We start from the raw sequence: 17527 nt of genomic DNA on the forward strand, positions 1-17527 counted from the left end.
CCACACCTTTCTGTTCAAATGTACAGAAATAGAAACTTCTTTTGCCTGGACCCAAGGAGATTAGATTTCTTTGGCATGTTCAAGTCCATGTACAAAAGAAGAAGAGAAGGAGGAGGAGGAATTTGGCCTTCCCAAGCATTTTGTTATTTAGCAGAATGGGGGTGCCTGAGGAATCTTGGGTGGGGCTGAACCAGCATGATGATATCTCTTAAATGAAGACTGCTTATTGGAAAAACAGTTTTCATAGGATCCTTTGTTCTGTTGAGAGAGTTCTCGGAAATTAGCAACCCATAGCAGGCAGTGGTTCTATGGATTCAACTGCTCACCTAAAAAAGCAAACATTGAAATACTTGATGATTTGTATAATGATTAATATTTTAAGAGTAAGCAAACAAGCTTTGTAGCAGGAGGCAGAAAACCCTTCCTGCCCTTCCTGTCCCTTTCCCCGTGAGGACTGAAATGAGCCCTCTTCAGAGGGAAGTTCTCGGACCCCCACTTGTGGGCCGGAGGCGGGCAGCGTTGGAGTGGCCCGCAGCCCCCACACGTTTGCCTTCCAGCCCTTCCCGGGCCCGGCCTGCCCCAGGCTTTGGATCGGAGCCATCCTGCTTCTGGGACTCTGTGTGCTACGGTGTCAAGTGCTTTGAAAAACACCAGCTTCTTTTTTTTCATGTACACTGGCTTCTGCAACCTGAAAGCTTTCCAGATTTTGTGATTCTCCGATCTCCATTGCTCAAAAAGAACAGATGGAAGGCCAAGTTCAAGGAGAGGTTTAGATAAAGTGCCGCGTGCACAGAGCCACCAGCTGGGAGCATAGGGAGTCAGAAATAAGTAAAATGTCTATCGAGGGGCTGGAGATAGGGGATATTTTATCCTTTCAATCTTTAACCTTACATTCTGGGGCCTTATATAAAAGTTTGTAAAGATATCCACTGCTTTGAGGCTACCCAGGACCTGAGGGGGCAGAGGTTAGAGCACAGACCTGAAAGGTCACACTGGCCAAGGGTCAAACTCGGGCCCACCCCTTTCTCACTGCATGTGCCCGGCCAGTCCCGGGTTACCGGGTCTCCTCTGTGAAGTGTGGCGCTGCCTGGACCCAGTGCAGTCCGAGGTGGGGTGGGGAGCCGTGGCATGGGCGGAGCCACTGCGGACCATGAGGTGAGAGGACAGGACAGGGTGGCGTTCCAGGACAGGACACAGTCACCCCCCGTGTGTCTGCTTTCTAAATTATTACTTCCATGTTATCCCCCCTACTTTGTTTTGAGTAGCGCATGGCAGTCCATTAGACTCTTCTTTCTGCCCGGGTGCCAGGCATCCTGTGATCATTTCCAAACGCCCCTGAGCACCTACTCTTGTCCACAGGTGCAGGGGTACCCCCATGAGCCCCGGGTGCCGGCCGACGCCCCTCCAGGAGGCCCAGCGGGAGACCTCGCACACCCCGCGCCCGCCTGCCCCGGCCCGGGGCCCTGCGTGGAGGGCCACCCACCCCCAGTCAGCCAGCCTGTGACCCTGGAGGAGGAGCTGCACCCGCAGGTGCCCCGCAGGGGGAAGGTGGGTGGCCCTCCACCCTGGGCGCCCCCAGAGCAGGGGATGATGCATGGGAGGTTTCTCCTCTGGACTGCCTCTAACGGTTGGGCTTTAGGGGTGATGGATCTTTCTCCCCCCTTCCCTTGGCGGTTCGTGTGGGCCACAGCCCCCGGCTCGCTTCCCTGTGAGCCCCCAGTTTCCCGAGGCTGCCGCCTTCACCCCACTTCCAGATCCCCCCCATCTCAGTCTCCCACTGCTGACTGCATGCTTTTTCCACCTTCTTCAGTTTAAAATGTTGGGATAACTTACTAAGCCGCTGCCTAACAGTACCTCGGACTGTTTTAGCTTTTATTTCTTCACGTTCTAACCTGTGGTTAATTAAAAGTCAGATTCTAAATTAATTTTATAAATGACTTTTGCTGTTGTTTTTTCTGCAAATATTTATTAAATAACCTTTAAAGTATAAACTTTTTAAAAAAGCATTTTATTTTGAAATGCCTTCAAACTTACAGGACCATTACAAAAATAATATAAATCCCATACAGAAGACTTCAGCATGCCTCTACACCTCCAGACACCTACATCCAGCAGTATTAACGTTGTGCCACATTTGCCCTGTTGTTCTGTCCTACATGTATATCCATCTATCTATCTGCCTACCTATCTGTTTGTCTATTCATTCTCTAAACGCTTGAGTGTAGGTTGTATAAATCATACTCTTTGAACACTTGATACCGTCATGTAGCTTTCCTAAGAACAAGGATATTCAGTTATGTAACTGCTTTAAATGCAGTTATCAAGGTCAAGAAATTTAACATTGATACAAAGCTTAGTCGATATTCCAATTTTTCCATATGCTCCCATAATGTCCTTATAAGTTTCTCCTCTCTTATTACAGTTCAGACTCATGTATCGCATTTAATTATCATTGTCTCTTTAGTGCTCTTCTTTTAAGTGTGGGAATATACACACAGCATCAGCATTCCTATCTCAGCCACTCCTGGGCATACCGTTCAGGGGGTTTAATGGCATTCAGTATGTTGCAGTAAAGTATAAATTGTGAGTAGCAATTATTAGTAACAACCCCCTCCTAAAACAAAACAAAACAAGGCAAGACTTGAATAAAAAAGAGCTTTTAAAGGGAATGATTTTCAACGGACTGAAGCCAAAAGTACCCTGGCCACGTTGGAAAAGAAATAACAAGTCCTTAGGTGGTGGTGCTGATTGGTGTGGCTCACTGGTCTCAGTCTTAGAGTTCTGGGCTGTGTTAACCCTGTCAGGGGTGGTGTTTGGTTGGCGCTCGTTGTGAACTTGGAACCAATTGACTGAGCTTGAAACTGTTTCGTGAGTCACTAGCCAGCCCTCCGCTTGAAGGGCCCTGGAGCTGACAAGGGCTCTCTCCTCTCTTCCCGCAGTTCTCCCAGAGGGCACGATGGCCGGGCCCGCTCCGGGGCTCCTCTGCTGCTGCCTCCCGTGCCCCCCGCCCTAGATGGGGCTGCCGGGGCTGCACCCAAGCCTACTGGCCTTCAGCTTCTGAGCGCCATCCCTTCCATCTCCTGGGTGTGGCGGGATCCACCTGAGCTCACTCCGAGCATCTACTTTGCTGGCAGGTGAGCATCTAACGACCTCTGGGCCGTGGCCTCTGGCCGCTGTCTCTGCTTTCTGCATTTGAAATGTAGTGAAATGGGTTTGCTTAAATTAGAGGGCATCTTTAAGAAATCAGAGCCTCTTATGCTTGCGGTCACTTGTGTTTGTTCATCTCTCAGCCCACTTTTTCCCAGTTAGATGTGCCAGATTTAAGTCTGACATTTATGTGTGATCGGTGGTAGGGTTTTCAGGACACACTTTCTTTGGGAAAGCAGAATAGCAGAGAGGAAAGTGTCCCATCTGCGGCATTGGGGGTTCAGGCTCCTGAGCCTCCTGTGATACCAGCAGAGGCCTGTCCTTAGGGTTCGAGGCGGAGCAGGTGATAATCCACCTCTGTGTCTGTCCACCTGTCCTGCCGTAGCTCTACAAGACCAGTGCGAGCCTCTGAGGTTTGCAGGCCCTGCTCAGGCCCTGTAGAGGGCAGCCTGTAGCCAGGACCCTAAGATAAATTTCCTTTCACTGGCTCTCCATCGGCTGAGGAGAAAACCAGCCTCTGAGGTGCATCATAATCCCGAACGATTTGGGAATAAGTAGCAAATTCACGTTAAATGCAGAGGAAATCCCATTAGTGTTCATCAGGCCACCAGGGCAGGCTTGTTGCATGTGAGCCCTCGCCACTGAGCTTTCGGTCCTGGAGAGAAAAGGTCTGTCTCCAAGAGGAGGTGCTGTTCTCCGGCTATAATGAGTCAAGGCCACTTGAGGTTCGGGGTGCTGCAGAGACAGGGTCTCTCTCCAGGTGTGTTCTGAGTCACGGTGGCATAAGAGGAGGCGGGGGGGGCATAGAGGAAGAGGGCACGCATGCCCTCAGCCCCCGCCACCCCCCAGCGCCCACGCCCCGCCTGTAGCTCACAGTCCGCCTCCCCTCTGCTTCCCAGCTGGTGCCAGGCATCCCCTGTGGCACAGCGATGGCAGCGCTCCGGCAGCTGGCGCTCCTGCTTTGGAAGAACTACACCTTGCAGGTGGGCGGGTGGGAGGTGCCTGGCGCCCTGGGGGAGGGTCCTCCGGTCCCCTGGGGACCACAGGCGGGGCTGGGTGCTGCCTCCGCGCCAGGCTGCCCTTCCCTCCTAGAAGCGCAAGGTCCTGGTCACCGTCCTGGAGCTCTTCCTGCCGCTGCTGTTCTCGGGGATCCTGATCTGGCTCCGCCTGAAGATCCAGTCGGAGAACGTCCCCAACGCCACCGTCTACCCCGGGCAGTCGGTCCGGGAGCTACCCCTCTTCTTCAGCTTTCCTCCCCCAGAGGGCACCTGGGAGCTGGCCTTCATCCCTGCCAGGAGCGAAGCGGCCAGGGCCGTCACTGAGGCGGCCCGGAGGGCACTGATGATCAGCCTGCGGGGTGAGAGGCCCGGAGGGCGCTGGTGATCGGCCTGCGGGGTGAGGGGCCCGGAGGGCGCTGGTGATCGGCCTGCGGGGTGAGAGGCCCGGAGGGCGCTGGTGATCGGCCTGCGGGGTGAGAGACCCGGGAGGCGAGGGCACCGCAGAGTGGAGTGCGTGGCCCCTCCCACGTGGTCCCCCCTCCTCTGCGCACACACCTCGGGTAGAAAACGGGGTCCAGCCGTCCTTCTGTACAGAGTCACGAGGGCGGGTGGGGTCATGGGCTGCACTTTGGAAATCCCACCTGGGCAGTGGCCGTGGGGAACCCTCCAGGATGACTGGGGGGCACTCCCCTGGGAAAGCTCTCCAGGGACAGGGCAGGAGGGGTGGAGCAGATGCGGGGCCGCCGGGAAGCCACGCAAGGAGACTTGTGGCAGACACACCCTAGCCATTCAGGCTTTTCTCACTTTTGCTCTCAAGGTTAAAAAAAATCATTGTCCGTTTGTTTTTCTTTTAATTTTGGCACCTGCTGCCTGGGGTGGGGGGGTGTTTAGATCGGTTTCTCCAGCAGGTCAAGGAAGCTCCTGGCCGCCACCCTGTGATCTGAGTAACACCCTCTCCATGAGGTGGCCAGAAGGGTTGTTGGAGAAGCTTTGAATCAGTGTCTGCTTCAATTTTTCAAACACACCACTGTGGTTAGGAGCCGGTCACGCAAACCCCAGGAGGGTCCCAGGGTGGTGTGACATGGCACTGCTGGTGGCCCTCAGCTGATATCGGTTCTGCCCTTTTTATGAGATTCTGTTTCCTGGCCCAAAAAGGAGGCCGACTCATGTCCCAGCAAAGACTGCAGAGCCTTGGAGACACTGTCCATCTGCTTTCTTTTAACTGTAAATGACCCAACGCTTCTAGAGCTTTCCGGTGAGACGGACAGTGGGGCAGCCCTGTGCTCAAGTGCTCTCTCTCCGCAGTGCGAGGCTTCCCCTCCGAAAAGGACTTCGAGGACTACATTAAGTACGGAAATCACTCTTCCAACGTGCTGGCTGCAGTGGTGTTTGAACATTCCTTTAACCACAGCAAGGATCCCTTGCCACTGGTGGTGAGAATCCCTGGGGCCCTCATCCCTGTGCCTAGACGGTGTGAGGACGTTGGCAGAGCCTTAGCCTCCCCGGTGTGGGCTAACCCACCCCGGAAAGCTGCCGCTTCTTCCTTAAACCTCTGCCTGCGAGGAAATATTAGACTCACTCTTTGGGTCCAGTCCCCACTGTTGGGAGCCCCTGGTGGCCCTTTAAAATGTCACCCAGAGCAACAGTCCACCTGTCCGAAGGCAGCAGCCTGCGCCAGAAGGTCGCTCAGGGCCCCTTGTTCCTATCTTATAAAAGGCGATTCTGTTGCCACACCCCTGTGCATAGGCTCAGAGAGGACCACAGGAGAACAGCAGGCACTTGGGGTTTGAATACGAGGTAGCATTACAAGTCTAGTAATATTTTTTTTTAAAGAAAGAGAAAAAGCTTTTTACTTACCGGATGATGCGAAGACAGAGAAACCACAAGTCTGCCTAGCATTGCTTTCGTAGGCCTTCCCCAGCCCTGAATAGGTGGTTCTGTGTGATGCCTCCCACATGGGGTCGTGCTGTGGGAGCAAAAGAAGGGGTGGCCAGGAGCCTCCAGAGGGGCCCCTGGGGTTGGGACTGCTGCCACCCTGACACCAGGTGCCCGAGGACATAGGGCGGGGTGAGAGGTACCGGCCACATGGCCAGACCCCACTGTGCATCCTCCCACTGATTCGGCTCGGCCCCTGTGTCCGGTGTCCTCACGGCCGCTGTTCCCTCTGTTTCTGTAGGTGAAGTACCACCTGCGGTTCAGCTACACGCGGAGAAATTACATGTGGACCCAGACTGGCTCCGTTTTCCTGAAGGAGACGGAGGGGTGGCACACCACCTCTCTTTTTCCACTTTTCCCAAGCCCAGGGCCAAGGGAGCCCACGTCCCCTGATGGGGGCGAGCCAGGTGAGCGGCCCCTTCAGCGCGGCACGGCCCCTACCCAGGGTGCTAATGCGGGGTGTTTATGGGGGGGGGGGGGGGGACACCGTGTGCTTCCCAACAGAAGACATGCCCCCCTTTATCCCAGAAGACACATGCTACCACTCACATTTCAGCTGTGAAGGAACTTCGGTTTGCTTTGAATCCTTTGGGTTTGGTCTGGCACTGCCCTTCTCCCTGGCTGCCTCTGGACACGGGGTGACAGGCCGTCTAGGCACTGCGTCCTTGGGTCATGGATTCCCAGTTTAGCTGGACCTGTGTAGTGGATGGAAGATAGATCTGGCTGTGTCGGGCCTTGTCTGTGGGTGCCGTGGCCTGCAGCCTGGGCCTCGGCGGGCAGGTGCTGTGCTCGCCTCCTCCGCAGCATGACCACATCTTGGAACCGAGTTAGGGATAACCAAGAAGTCACTGGGACCCAGGCCTAGGCCCCTTGCAGGCAGGGACCCACCTGCAGGCCTGGTGTCAGACCCGCAGAGGTTCCAATGGAAAGGCCCGGAGCCTCCCAGCAGGTAATGGATCCCAACTCTGCTGCCATCGGCTCCCAGGCAGGCGAGCAGCAGCAGGAGAGCAGCTCAGTCTTGGGACGCCTGCCCTGGGGCTAGCACCCTGCGCCCAGGTGAGCATTCCTGGAAGGGGAACTAGGAGGAGCAAGGCAGGATGTGAGTTAGGTGGTGTCCCAGAGCTGCAGCCTGCACCAGTCACCCACCCCAGGGCTCAGGAGGAGCCACGCCCAGCCATCCACCTGCTGCCGGAGGGGGCGGGAGGAGGACAGTTTCCTAAGCTTAGAGGGAACAGAAAAAAAAAAAGAACTTAAAGCTTTCAGTAGGTACAAACGTAAAACCTTCCCCAAAAAGAAAACAGGCAAATTTTAAAAGAAAGACAAATTTTTTTCATTTTTTGTTAAAGATTTTTTATTATGAAATATAACATATATACAGAAAAGCGGTAACATTTTTAAATTTTTTTTTAATACTTTCATTGTAAGAACTTAACATACATATATTCTTGACATAAAAATATTCCATATGTGATGTACAATCAGTGGCTCACAATATCATCACATAATTGTATATTCATCACCATGATCCTTTTTTGAACATTTGCATCACTCCAGCAAAAGAAATAAAAAGAAAAAAGAAAAAAAACTCATACATACCATACCCCTCACCCCTCCCTCTCATTGACCACTAGTTTTTCCATCTACCCAATGTATTTTATCCTTTGTCCCACTATTATGTATTTATTTATTTATTTATTTTTATCCATAGTTTTTACTTATCTGTCCATTCCCTGGATTTAAGTAGCATCAGACACAAGGTTTCCACAATCACACAGTCACATTGTAAACATTATAACTTTATATAGTTATATATAGCCTTTATATAGCCTAGACTTCAAGAGTCTAGGCTATTGGAGCCATGTTTCTTGATGATGACTGTATAATGATATAGCTTTAACACTGTGACTGTGTGATTGTGAAAACCTTGTGTCTGATACTCCTTTTATCTACCTTATCGACAGATGAGTAAAACATACAGAATAAAAATAAATAATAGGAGGAACAACTGTTAAAATAAATTTAGTAGATTGAAATGCTAGTGATCAATGAAAGGAGGGATAAGGGATATGGTATGTATGAATTTTTTTCTGTTTTCTTTTTATTTCTTTTTCTGAATTGATACAAATTTTCTAAGAAATGATCATGATGATCAATATACAACTATGTGATGATATTGTGAATTACTGATTATATATGTAGAACAGAATGATCATGTGTTAAAAATGTGTTTGTTATATTTTTTAAAAAATTAAAAGATTAATAAGCAAAAGAATCTAGGCTACTGGAATACAGCTCAACAGTTTCAGATACTTCCCTCTAGGCACTCCACTACACCATAAACTAAAAAGGAATATCTAAATAATGCATAAGAATAACCTCCAGGATAACCTCTTGACTCTTTTTGAAATCTCTCAGCCACTGAAACTTTATTTTGTCTGATTTCTTTCTTCCCCTTTTGGCCAAGAAGGCTTTCTCGATCTCTTGATGCCAGGTCCCGGCTTACCTTAGGATCTCTGTCCCAAGTTGCCGAGAAGGTTTACACCCCCTGAGAGTCATGTCCCATGTAGGGGGAAGGCAGTGAATTCACCTGCTGAGTTGGCTTAGAGAAAGAGGCCACATCTGAGCTACAAAAGCAGTTCTCTGGGAGTGACTCTTAGGCCTAATTCTTAGTAGGCTTCGCCTGTCTTTTGTAGGAATAAGTTTCGTAGGAACAAACCCCAAGATTGAGGGCGGGTGCTGGGGAGATTATAGCCCAGTTCTCTCCCTCCCCCTCCCCACCCTGGACGTCCTCGCCCTTGACCCACAGATCTCCCAAATGAATGAAATAGCCTGAAAGAGGGAGAAAACCCTGTGCCCCCAGCTGTTCACCGCAGCTTTATTTTTGATCATAGAACAGCTGGTTAGCCATGAAGGCTCTGCTCCCTGGGGTATTGAGCGGCCATGGATTTGTAACAACCTGTCTGAGGTGCCTGGGAGGACCGGAGTCGAGTGAGTGGCAGGGGCCTCAAGTGGGCAGTGTGTTGTTGTGACAGGCCCTGGCTTTGACAACAGAGCCCCAGCCAGGACTGCGAGCCCAGCTCTGCCCCTGTCCCCTGAGTTCCACTCCCTGAGCTCCGTCTCCGCGTTTCCAGCGGCAGGTTCTCAGCTACCTGCCGGTTCTCCATGAAGAGGAGAATTACAAACACACACACACACAGACTGCCCCAGCACACACAGGGTGACTTTGATCCAGTGCCTACTACATTACAACCAAAGAAAGACCCCTTCTGGGGGCGGCAGAAACACACGTAGGGTGACTTCACCTTAGGAGGCTGCTTGCTATGCTGTTTCTCCTTTCTGGAGACGAAGCCTGGCAGCTCACAGCTCACAGGTCACACTGTGTAAGAGGGCATTAGGTTTCTAAAGTCACTGTGGTCTGTAAGTGAGGACACCGCCTGCAGCTGCACCCTGCACCCATCTCTGTCCCTCAGGGTCAGGCCTCAGACTCAGCTGCCCTGTGCTTTCCCGCTGCGTCTACCACTCATTCCTTAGGGTGCTGTGTCCCTGTTGATCACCCCTCCCGTGTCCCCAAAGCGAGCACCCAGACCCCTTTCATTTTAAGAATTTTAAATGAAATTTACAATTGAGGAGTCAGAAGAACAAGCCCAGGGAGATGCCCCCGCACCTGGAGGTCTCCCCGCAGCGGCCCGTGGGCAGCGGTGCCCTCCTCCCTCAGAGCGAGAACGCGGTGCCCAGGTGGCCACGCCCTGCATCACGGAGCCCGGGGACCTGGCCGGCGTAGTGTTGAAGTCGCTCTTCACCTGCTTTGAGGATGGGGAGATGATCCTGGGCCTGCGGGCCATCACAAGGGTCCTGGAAGGTAGAAGAGGGTTAGAGGAGTCATGAAGGTGGCGCTGCTCCAAGCCGGGGACGCAGGTGGAACCCAGAAGCAGAGTCAGCGAGAAAACCACCTCTCTGCTGGAGCCCGGGGGGAGCGTGCAGCCCTGCCCAGAGCTGAGTTTAGCCCCAGGAGATCCTGCCGGCTTCCCAGCCTTCAGGACAGAATAACAGATGTGCGTGTTATTCGGCGCTCAGGGCGATTTGTCATACAGCGGTAGGACCCTTAGGGCACTCACCAAAGTGCCCTTCTCCCTGCATCCAGCAGAGCCGGCCAGCCTCCTGCTGCTTCCTGGCCGTCTGCGGGAGGACTGTCGGATGCTGGTGCCGTCCACCTCTGTCGCCCCCTTTCACTAGCTGCAGGGCACCACTCCCTTAGTCTTTGGGCCTTTTTATTGCTCCTATTTCCCCTGAACTTGCTCTTTTGGCACCCTCTATCCTGGTATGGTTTGGCCTCGCTTTGGTTTAGAATTCCACCAAACCCATTCCAAGCACGTAGGTCTCTCCAGCCAAGTCTGCGTGGAATCGCGATCACGTGCATGACAGCACTTTTCTCCCCGGGGTCCCAAGCAGGCCTGGAGGCCACCACAGCCACAGAAAGGATGTCAGGGGACCTCGCCCCTTGCCTCGGGTGCCCTGTTTTCCAGGGACCCCAGAAATCTGCGTGCACGGCAGCACAGGCAGCCCTCTGAGCTGCCCCTGGGACAGGGCTTTTCTGCCACGTGTCAACCTGACGTGTGGACATCCTTTGGTCTCAAACGCAGGCTACATCCGAGAGGGCTTCCTGGCTGTGCAGCACGCAGTAGACAAAGCCATCATGCAGTACCATGCCAACGCCTCCTCAGCCCAGATGCTCGAGAAGGTCACCGTGATCGCCAAGAGGTTCCCGTACCCACCTTTCATCTCCGACCCCTTCCTCGTCGCCATCCAGTACCAGCTGCCGCTGCTGCTGATGCTGAGCTTCACCTACACGTCACTCACCATCATCCGGGCGGTGGTGCAGGAGAAGGAGAGGAAGCTCAAGGTAAGGCCGCATGGCCCTCAGCTCATGTCCTTGGGGTCTCAGGGCTGGCCTGGCATGGCTGGGGTTTTAAACCCTTATAGGGCGCCGTGTCCATGCGGTGGCCTTGCCCTGCTCCAGACACCTGGCGCCAGCCTGGTCCAGGCCAAGGTGTGCAGAAATGGCCCAGTACACCCAAGTTTCAGAGACTTGGGGCAGCACAGAAAACCGAAATGGTCTCCTTGGTGATTTTTGCACTGATTATGCATTGAAAAGATAGTATTTTGGATACAGCAACTTAAACACAGTTTCACATCTTTTTTTTTTTTTTTACTCTTTGGATACAGCTACCACAAAATTTTAAATGATTTATGTGGCTCGTGTTGTACTTCTGTTGGATAGTGCTGCTCTAGAGCTTAGGTCCAAATGAGATAAAACTTGAAATAGATGCTCAAACAGAGTGAGCGCTAACGTTGCGTATGGGTCAGAGACGAACGTAATGATAGGCCACTGGGTGTGAAGTAGTGGGAATCAAGGTGTACGTCAAGTGTGGCTGTAATGTGATCTACTCACTCAAGGATGAATGGTGCCCCTCGGAAACTCACACCAGTGATGTGCCATTACCCAAACTTTATTTGGATTTCCTCCTTTGGCAGTATCTGTAACGCCAGTGAAATGACCAGATCTTTCTCAGGGATGCCCCAAATCCATGAGATTTTTGATAGTTTTTAGATGCTGTAAATGATAGTCTGGGAAAACCAGTGAGGAGGTGTATTAGTTAGGGTTCTCTAGAGAAACAGAATCAAAGGAAACATTTGCAAATATAAAATTCATAAAAGAGTCTCACGTAACTGCAGGAATGCAAAGTCCAAAATCCGCAGGGTAGGCTGTGAAGCCAAAAATTCCGATGGAGGGTCTGGATGAACTCCACCGGAGAGGCTCACCAGCTGAAGCAGGAAGAGAACCTGTCTCTTCTGAATCCTCCTTAAAAGGCTTCCAGTGATTAGATTGAGCATCACTCGTTGCAGAAGACACTCGTCTTAGCTATTTACAAATGGAATCAGCTGTGGATGCAGCTAATGTGATCATGATTTAATTCTATGAAATGTCCTCATCTCAATAGACAGGCCAGCACTTGCCCAACCAGACAAACAGGTACCACCACTTGGCCAAGTTGGCACATGAACCTGACCATGACAGGAGGGTACTGTCTTCTGGGCAGCCTTAAATAATTTTAATGAAATGACTTAACAGAGTATTTAGCAGCGGGCTGTGAAATGGTTCGCGAAAAGTGTGTGCACAAGCACTATAGTTACGCAGGTAAAGCAAATACAACAAAATGCCAAGTAGTGATCAGATCTCGGTGGTGGCACACAGGTGATCAAGCTATGGACATGTCAGCTTTTTTTATGGAGGCATAAAATTGTTCATAATAAGTTGGAAAAGAAGCAGCCTAGCGTAGCCCCTGGCATGTGTGAAACACTGAGTCCTGGTTCCCTTCCCCCCAAATCTGGGCCATCTGGTGGAATGTTCTGGAGTGGCAGACATGTGCTCCTTCTGCGCCATCCATTACAGAAGCCACACATGGCTACTGAGCACTTGAAATTTGGCTCATGTTACTGAGGAACTGCGTTTTTAATTTTGTTCAGTTTCAATTAGTTTAAATTGAAATAGCCCTTCACAGGCTTTGGCCACTGTATAGGGCAGTGCAGCTCCAGGCTCTGCGGGACTCCGTGGCCAGTTTCGGTCAGCTGCAGGCTGGGTGTCCTCACCTCTTGAGTGCTTGACCAGGCCAAGCCACGAACGCAGGTGTGGTTGAAGCCACCCTGCGTCAGGGGTGGGCTACGCCATGTCCCTGCCTTACCAGTGGCCTTCCTATGGGTAGGAGCGCTCCCACCCCCACCCACAGGACTGTTTCAGAATAGTGGAAGGTGAGAGATGCAAGGGGACCGTGAAGAGTGTTTAGGTGACGCGTCACGATGTCCGAAGCATTTGATGACCACAGTTGTGTTTGACCCAGGGAAGCCGAGAGAGAGTAGTTAGGGACCCCCCGGGACTTCCTGCCGTGGCCCCAACTCCAGCTGTGCAGCAGCCAGAGAAGACCCAGTTGCCTCGGGCATAAATGGGTGCCTGAGAAGGACTGTGGAGAGAATGCATTGGTCACTTACCATACATTGTGAACCCATGTCAGCCCTGACCTAAAAAAAGGGGGCCCGGCAGCTGCTGAGTCACCAAGGCCCGTGCAGGAAGCAGAGCGCTGAGTCCCGGGGGAACAGTAAGGGGGGAGCACGTGGGGCATGGTGGAGGAAGGGGCAGCTGGTTCTGACTGGGGCTTGGGGAAGGCTTCCCAGACAGGGAAGAGTGTCCACAGAGGTGGGTGAGTGGGGTGAGGGTCCGATGAGGGTGAGATGGCCTCAATGTGAAGAGCTGCCCAGCCAAAGCATGCGACTGCGGGGCTCAGGGCCCGCCCTGCTCTGGGCCCGGCTGTGCTGTTGGCCACCCCTCTTAGCCCGTGGCCCCCACCCAGGCGTGCCCACAGCCCCATGTACTACCACGCCCACGTGCCCTGTGAAGGCACTGCGGGGAGGACCGGCCTGGTAGGTGGGGGGTGGCGCCTGCTGATCTACCCGCCTGTCCCCCCAGGAGTACATGCGCATGATGGGGCTGAGCAGCTGGCTGCACTGGGCGGCCTGGCTCCTCCTCTTCTTCCTGCTCCTGCTCGTCGCTGTCTCCGCCATGACCCTGCTCCTCTGCGTCAAGGCGAGTGCGGCTGGGCCCGGAGGGTGTGCGCGGTGGGTGCAGAAACACACCGGGGTGCAGACCTTTAGGGAAGGATGTCTCCAGTTGAGACTCCAGGGAGAGCTCTCCGCTTTGGGTAGAAGCAGTCGTGCTTCATCCTTATGGAAGTGCAGACTCGGCTCCCATCCCAATCAGCTGGCCCCTAGACAGGGCTCAGCAGGTCACTTCCCACCCCTGTGTCCACCCCCCATGCTGTGCAGGTGAAGAAGGACGTGGCGGTGCTCTCCAACAGTGACCCCTCGCTGGTGCTGGTCTTCCTGGTGTGCTTTGCTATCTCCTCCATCTCCTTCAGCTTCATGGTCAGCACCTTTTTCAGTAAAGGTGAGTCCGTGGCTCCCCTGGAATGAGCAGGGATGATCTAAGTCTGGGAGAACCAGGCAGCTTCCTTTGGGTTTGTGGGGGTGAAGGAGTCAAAGGACATCTAAGCAGGAATAACCTAAAGACATACCCAGAAAGAAGGAGGTGGAAGGACCAGGGGTGGACATAAAGGGCACACAGGTGAAAGGTGAAGCTCTTAACACAGGAAAGACCATGGAGGGAGAGGCATGGAGGGAACAGAGTTAAGGCCAGTGACAGAGCCTCCTAGAACTCCCACAGGAAGGAACTGAGAAAGAGGAAGAAGAGGGACAGCATGTCTTGTCAGACGGGGAAGAGAGGAGTCAGGGTAAGTAAGGGTGAAGGAGAATCTGAACAAGGCGGGCATGTGGCCAGCTGTGTTGAACGCTGGAGAAGAGCAGACAGTAAGAGGACAGCTGTAAGCTAGGACACTTGAGGTCTGGAGATCTGCCTCTCAGTCTACTCTGTACAACTTGCTAGAACCTATCTTCTGTTCAGCTGTATTAGTGCAAGACCTTTTTTACATAGCATTTAAATTCTTATACATTCATGGTGTTCTTATACATTCATGATGTTCTTTCTGGATCTTACTTAGCTTTCTCTTCTGCTAGTGCAGGGAAGGTGTGACTAATACCATCTCGAAGGATTGTTTGCCTTTTTTGGTTTTGCACCAATCTGGGTCACCAGTGTACAAAGTTTATAAAAACCCAGTAGATTATAGAGTTAATCCTTTAAAAACTATAAAAAATAAATAAAATGAAATGGAATTAGAATACTTATCCAGCTTATAGAGAAAACAGATGATGCCTTGTCTTTGAAATAATGCAAAGAAAATGTCATGGACAAATGTCTTTATGTGGAAGGCTAAAACTTCGTACAGTGTAAAGATGAAAGGAAAAGTAATGAAGGAGAAATAGTTGCATTAGATTTGAGAATTTGGTATCCAAAATATTGAAGAATCGTAATAATGCCTGTGCCCCTATCTCCAATAAATACATGGTCAGCAGGGGTAGCCATAAACAGAATTACTTCAAGGAGAATGACAGTAGTTATAAGATTCCACCAGTGAACTAGGAAAAGCACATGCAAATTCAAAATTCCACAACAATGATTATAACCATTGAAATAAGATCTCAATAGATAAGATGCATCCTAGAATAGACATAGCCAAAGAGAGAATTAAGGAATTAGAAGATGTTTCTGAAGAATTCATATAGTACTTAGGGTAAGGAGATTTTTTTTTTAAGTATGAAAAATAAGGGGCATGAAGGATGAACTGAGAGATTCCAATAAAGGTCTAATTGGAATTCCAGAAGAGAATGATGGAAATAATGGAAAGCAAAACAGTATGAAATGCTAACTGAAATATTGTAGAACCAAAAAAAAAAAAAAAAAAAAGCATGAACCTTGAATAGTTCTTTTAATGAGGATTGGTGAGGGGTAAGTTCATTTTTTACTTTGTACGTATGAAGGCATCTTTGTTTTGCCTTCACTCCTCAATAAAATTTTAGCTCATGTAAGACCCTCCATGGAGTTTCCCTTTGCATCTGACAATATTATTTTACTTCCATCTAGTAGAAGTCACCTGACTGTCCAGGTGTGATTTTTCTATACTGCACTTGCTAGATGTTTAAATCTGAGGACTTTCCTGGATGGAAATCCTGGCAGAGCAGGCTGGACATGTCTTGTGTGGAGTCCCGGCATGTGGGGAGATAGAAAACCATGGTGGGTGCTGTCTCCCAGAGTGGGTGCCCACAGTGAAGAAGAGAGGCTACGGGTGAGCCGCAAGTCCCTCCAGCACTGGGGTCATGTCTCTGTGCTGATGGCTGATGCCAGGGTGGAGTTCGGGCTCCCTTCAGAACACACTGGCACACATGTCCTCCGCACAGCCCCCGTCTCACTGGTGCACGTGTCCTCAGCATCGCCCACTCTCTCGCTGCTTCACGTGCCCTTAACAGCCTGCTCTCTCTCTGTGTGCAGCTAACATGGCAGCAGCTGTAGGGGGCTTCCTCTACTTCTTCACCTACATTCCATACTTCTTCGTTGCCCCCCGCTACAACTGGATGACTCTGAGCCAGAAGCTCTTCTCCTGCCTCCTCTCTAATGTTGCCATGGCCATGGGTGCCCAGCTCATAGGGAAATTTGAAGCGAAAGGTAAGTATCTTCCTTTTCACACACCGCTCTTGCTGATTCAATAACACACAAAGGCAGTCTGATGGGAAGTCGTTAGCCTCCAACTCAGAATGAGCAGGCACATCAGGACACCGAGCGGACGGGCTCATTCGGCAGACAGGTACTGCACTTGCACTGGGTACAGCCGCCGTCCATGGCAGACAAGCCACAGGAGCAGCGGGCAGGGCCCCAGCACCAAGGACAGGGGACAGCCAGCCCGGCAGCGTCGGCCGCTGCACCACCCAGAGTAGCTCTGGGCTCTGGGCTCTCATTTGGGCTCTGCTGGAAAGCAGTTGGCCCTGAGGACACCCCTGGATGGCATCGGTGTCTGCCAGGTGACAACTGTCCCTGCATGACGCTCATGTCTCCCCCACTCTCACAATGCTCAGAATGACCTCACCAGGTCTGGAGTACTTTGCTCCTAGTAAACTGTGGGGCCGAGTGAGCACCTCCCCTCCTCCTGCAGTGAGGGAGCCCAGGGACGCCCTGAATGCCATGGGGCCGGCCTGGAATCCGCAAGCGGAGGACGGAAAGCTGGGGTGGGGGAAGGGGCCTGAGAGAGAGACCAGTGATAAGCTAGGAAGTTTTTTCTTGATTTTCATGGAATTTCCTGATTTTTAAAATACCATGAGATGAAAATCTCAGGGCCATTTGGCCTGTGGGCTCCCATTTTGTGAACCCTGTAATGACATTCATTTAAGTATTTGTAAATATTTTATTGAGAAATCTTCACACATATACAGTCCATACGTGGTACACAGTGGCTCACAATATCATTCATAGTTGTATATATATATCACATGATCATTTTTAGAACATTTGCATCTCTCCAGAAAAAGAAATAAAAAGAAAAAACTCATGCATCACATACCCCTGACCTTCCCTCTCACTGACCACTAGTATTGCAGTCTACCCTATGTTTTTCCCTTTAGCTCCCTGATATTTATTTTCATCCTTTTTTTGACGCTCATATTTTACCAGGTCCAGTTAGGGCCTTGGTGTTTCAGGGACATGGGGTCTTCCAGCTGGACTGCTTCCCTGCGGGACTCCTCCGCAGGCAGGGGGCTCACCTTGGAAGGTGGCTCTCCAGTGGCGCTCCCGTGGGCAGGCCCACCCTGGCTGTCCCTCACCCGGTGGCCCGAGCCGAGCCCTAAGGCGCCTGGTGGCTTTGGGGTGAGAGGAGGTCCCACGCAGGATCAAAGCCCCAGCGTTGAAGTCCCTGAGGGGCACTCAGGAAGGGGTTCGGGCTGCAGCTGCCCTGCAT

The 17527-nt window shown here is 51.6% G+C and overlaps 1 protein-coding gene across 5 annotated transcripts in view; it reads left to right on the forward strand.

Annotated features, from left to right (window-relative positions):
• LOC143667670 (phospholipid-transporting ATPase ABCA3) overlaps positions 1–17527 on the forward strand; it is a 42210-nt gene that overhangs the window by 4778 nt on the left and 19905 nt on the right. For 3 of the 5 annotated variants that reach the window (XM_077142138.1, XM_077142141.1, XM_077142142.1), the window contains exons 5-14: positions 1360–1548; positions 2940–3134; positions 4047–4130; positions 4240–4504; positions 5451–5578; positions 6322–6487; positions 10721–10980; positions 13600–13716; positions 13956–14076; positions 16072–16245. In XM_077142138.1, coding sequence (XP_076998253.1) covers positions 4077–4130; positions 4240–4504; positions 5451–5578; positions 6322–6487; positions 10721–10980; positions 13600–13716; positions 13956–14076; positions 16072–16245 — 1285 coding nt within the window. In that variant the 5' untranslated portion in view covers positions 1360–1548; positions 2940–3134; positions 4047–4076. The remainder of the gene's footprint in view (positions 1–1359; positions 1549–2939; positions 3135–4046; positions 4131–4239; positions 4505–5450; positions 5579–6321; positions 6488–10720; positions 10981–13599; positions 13717–13955; positions 14077–16071; positions 16246–17527) is intronic. The other 2 variants (XM_077142139.1, XM_077142140.1) reach the window with 2 other exon arrangements.

Source organism: Tamandua tetradactyla, chromosome 23, assembly GCF_023851605.1.
Source record: "Tamandua tetradactyla isolate mTamTet1 chromosome 23, mTamTet1.pri, whole genome shotgun sequence".
NCBI classification, from domain to species: Eukaryota; Metazoa; Chordata; class Mammalia; order Pilosa; family Myrmecophagidae; genus Tamandua; species Tamandua tetradactyla.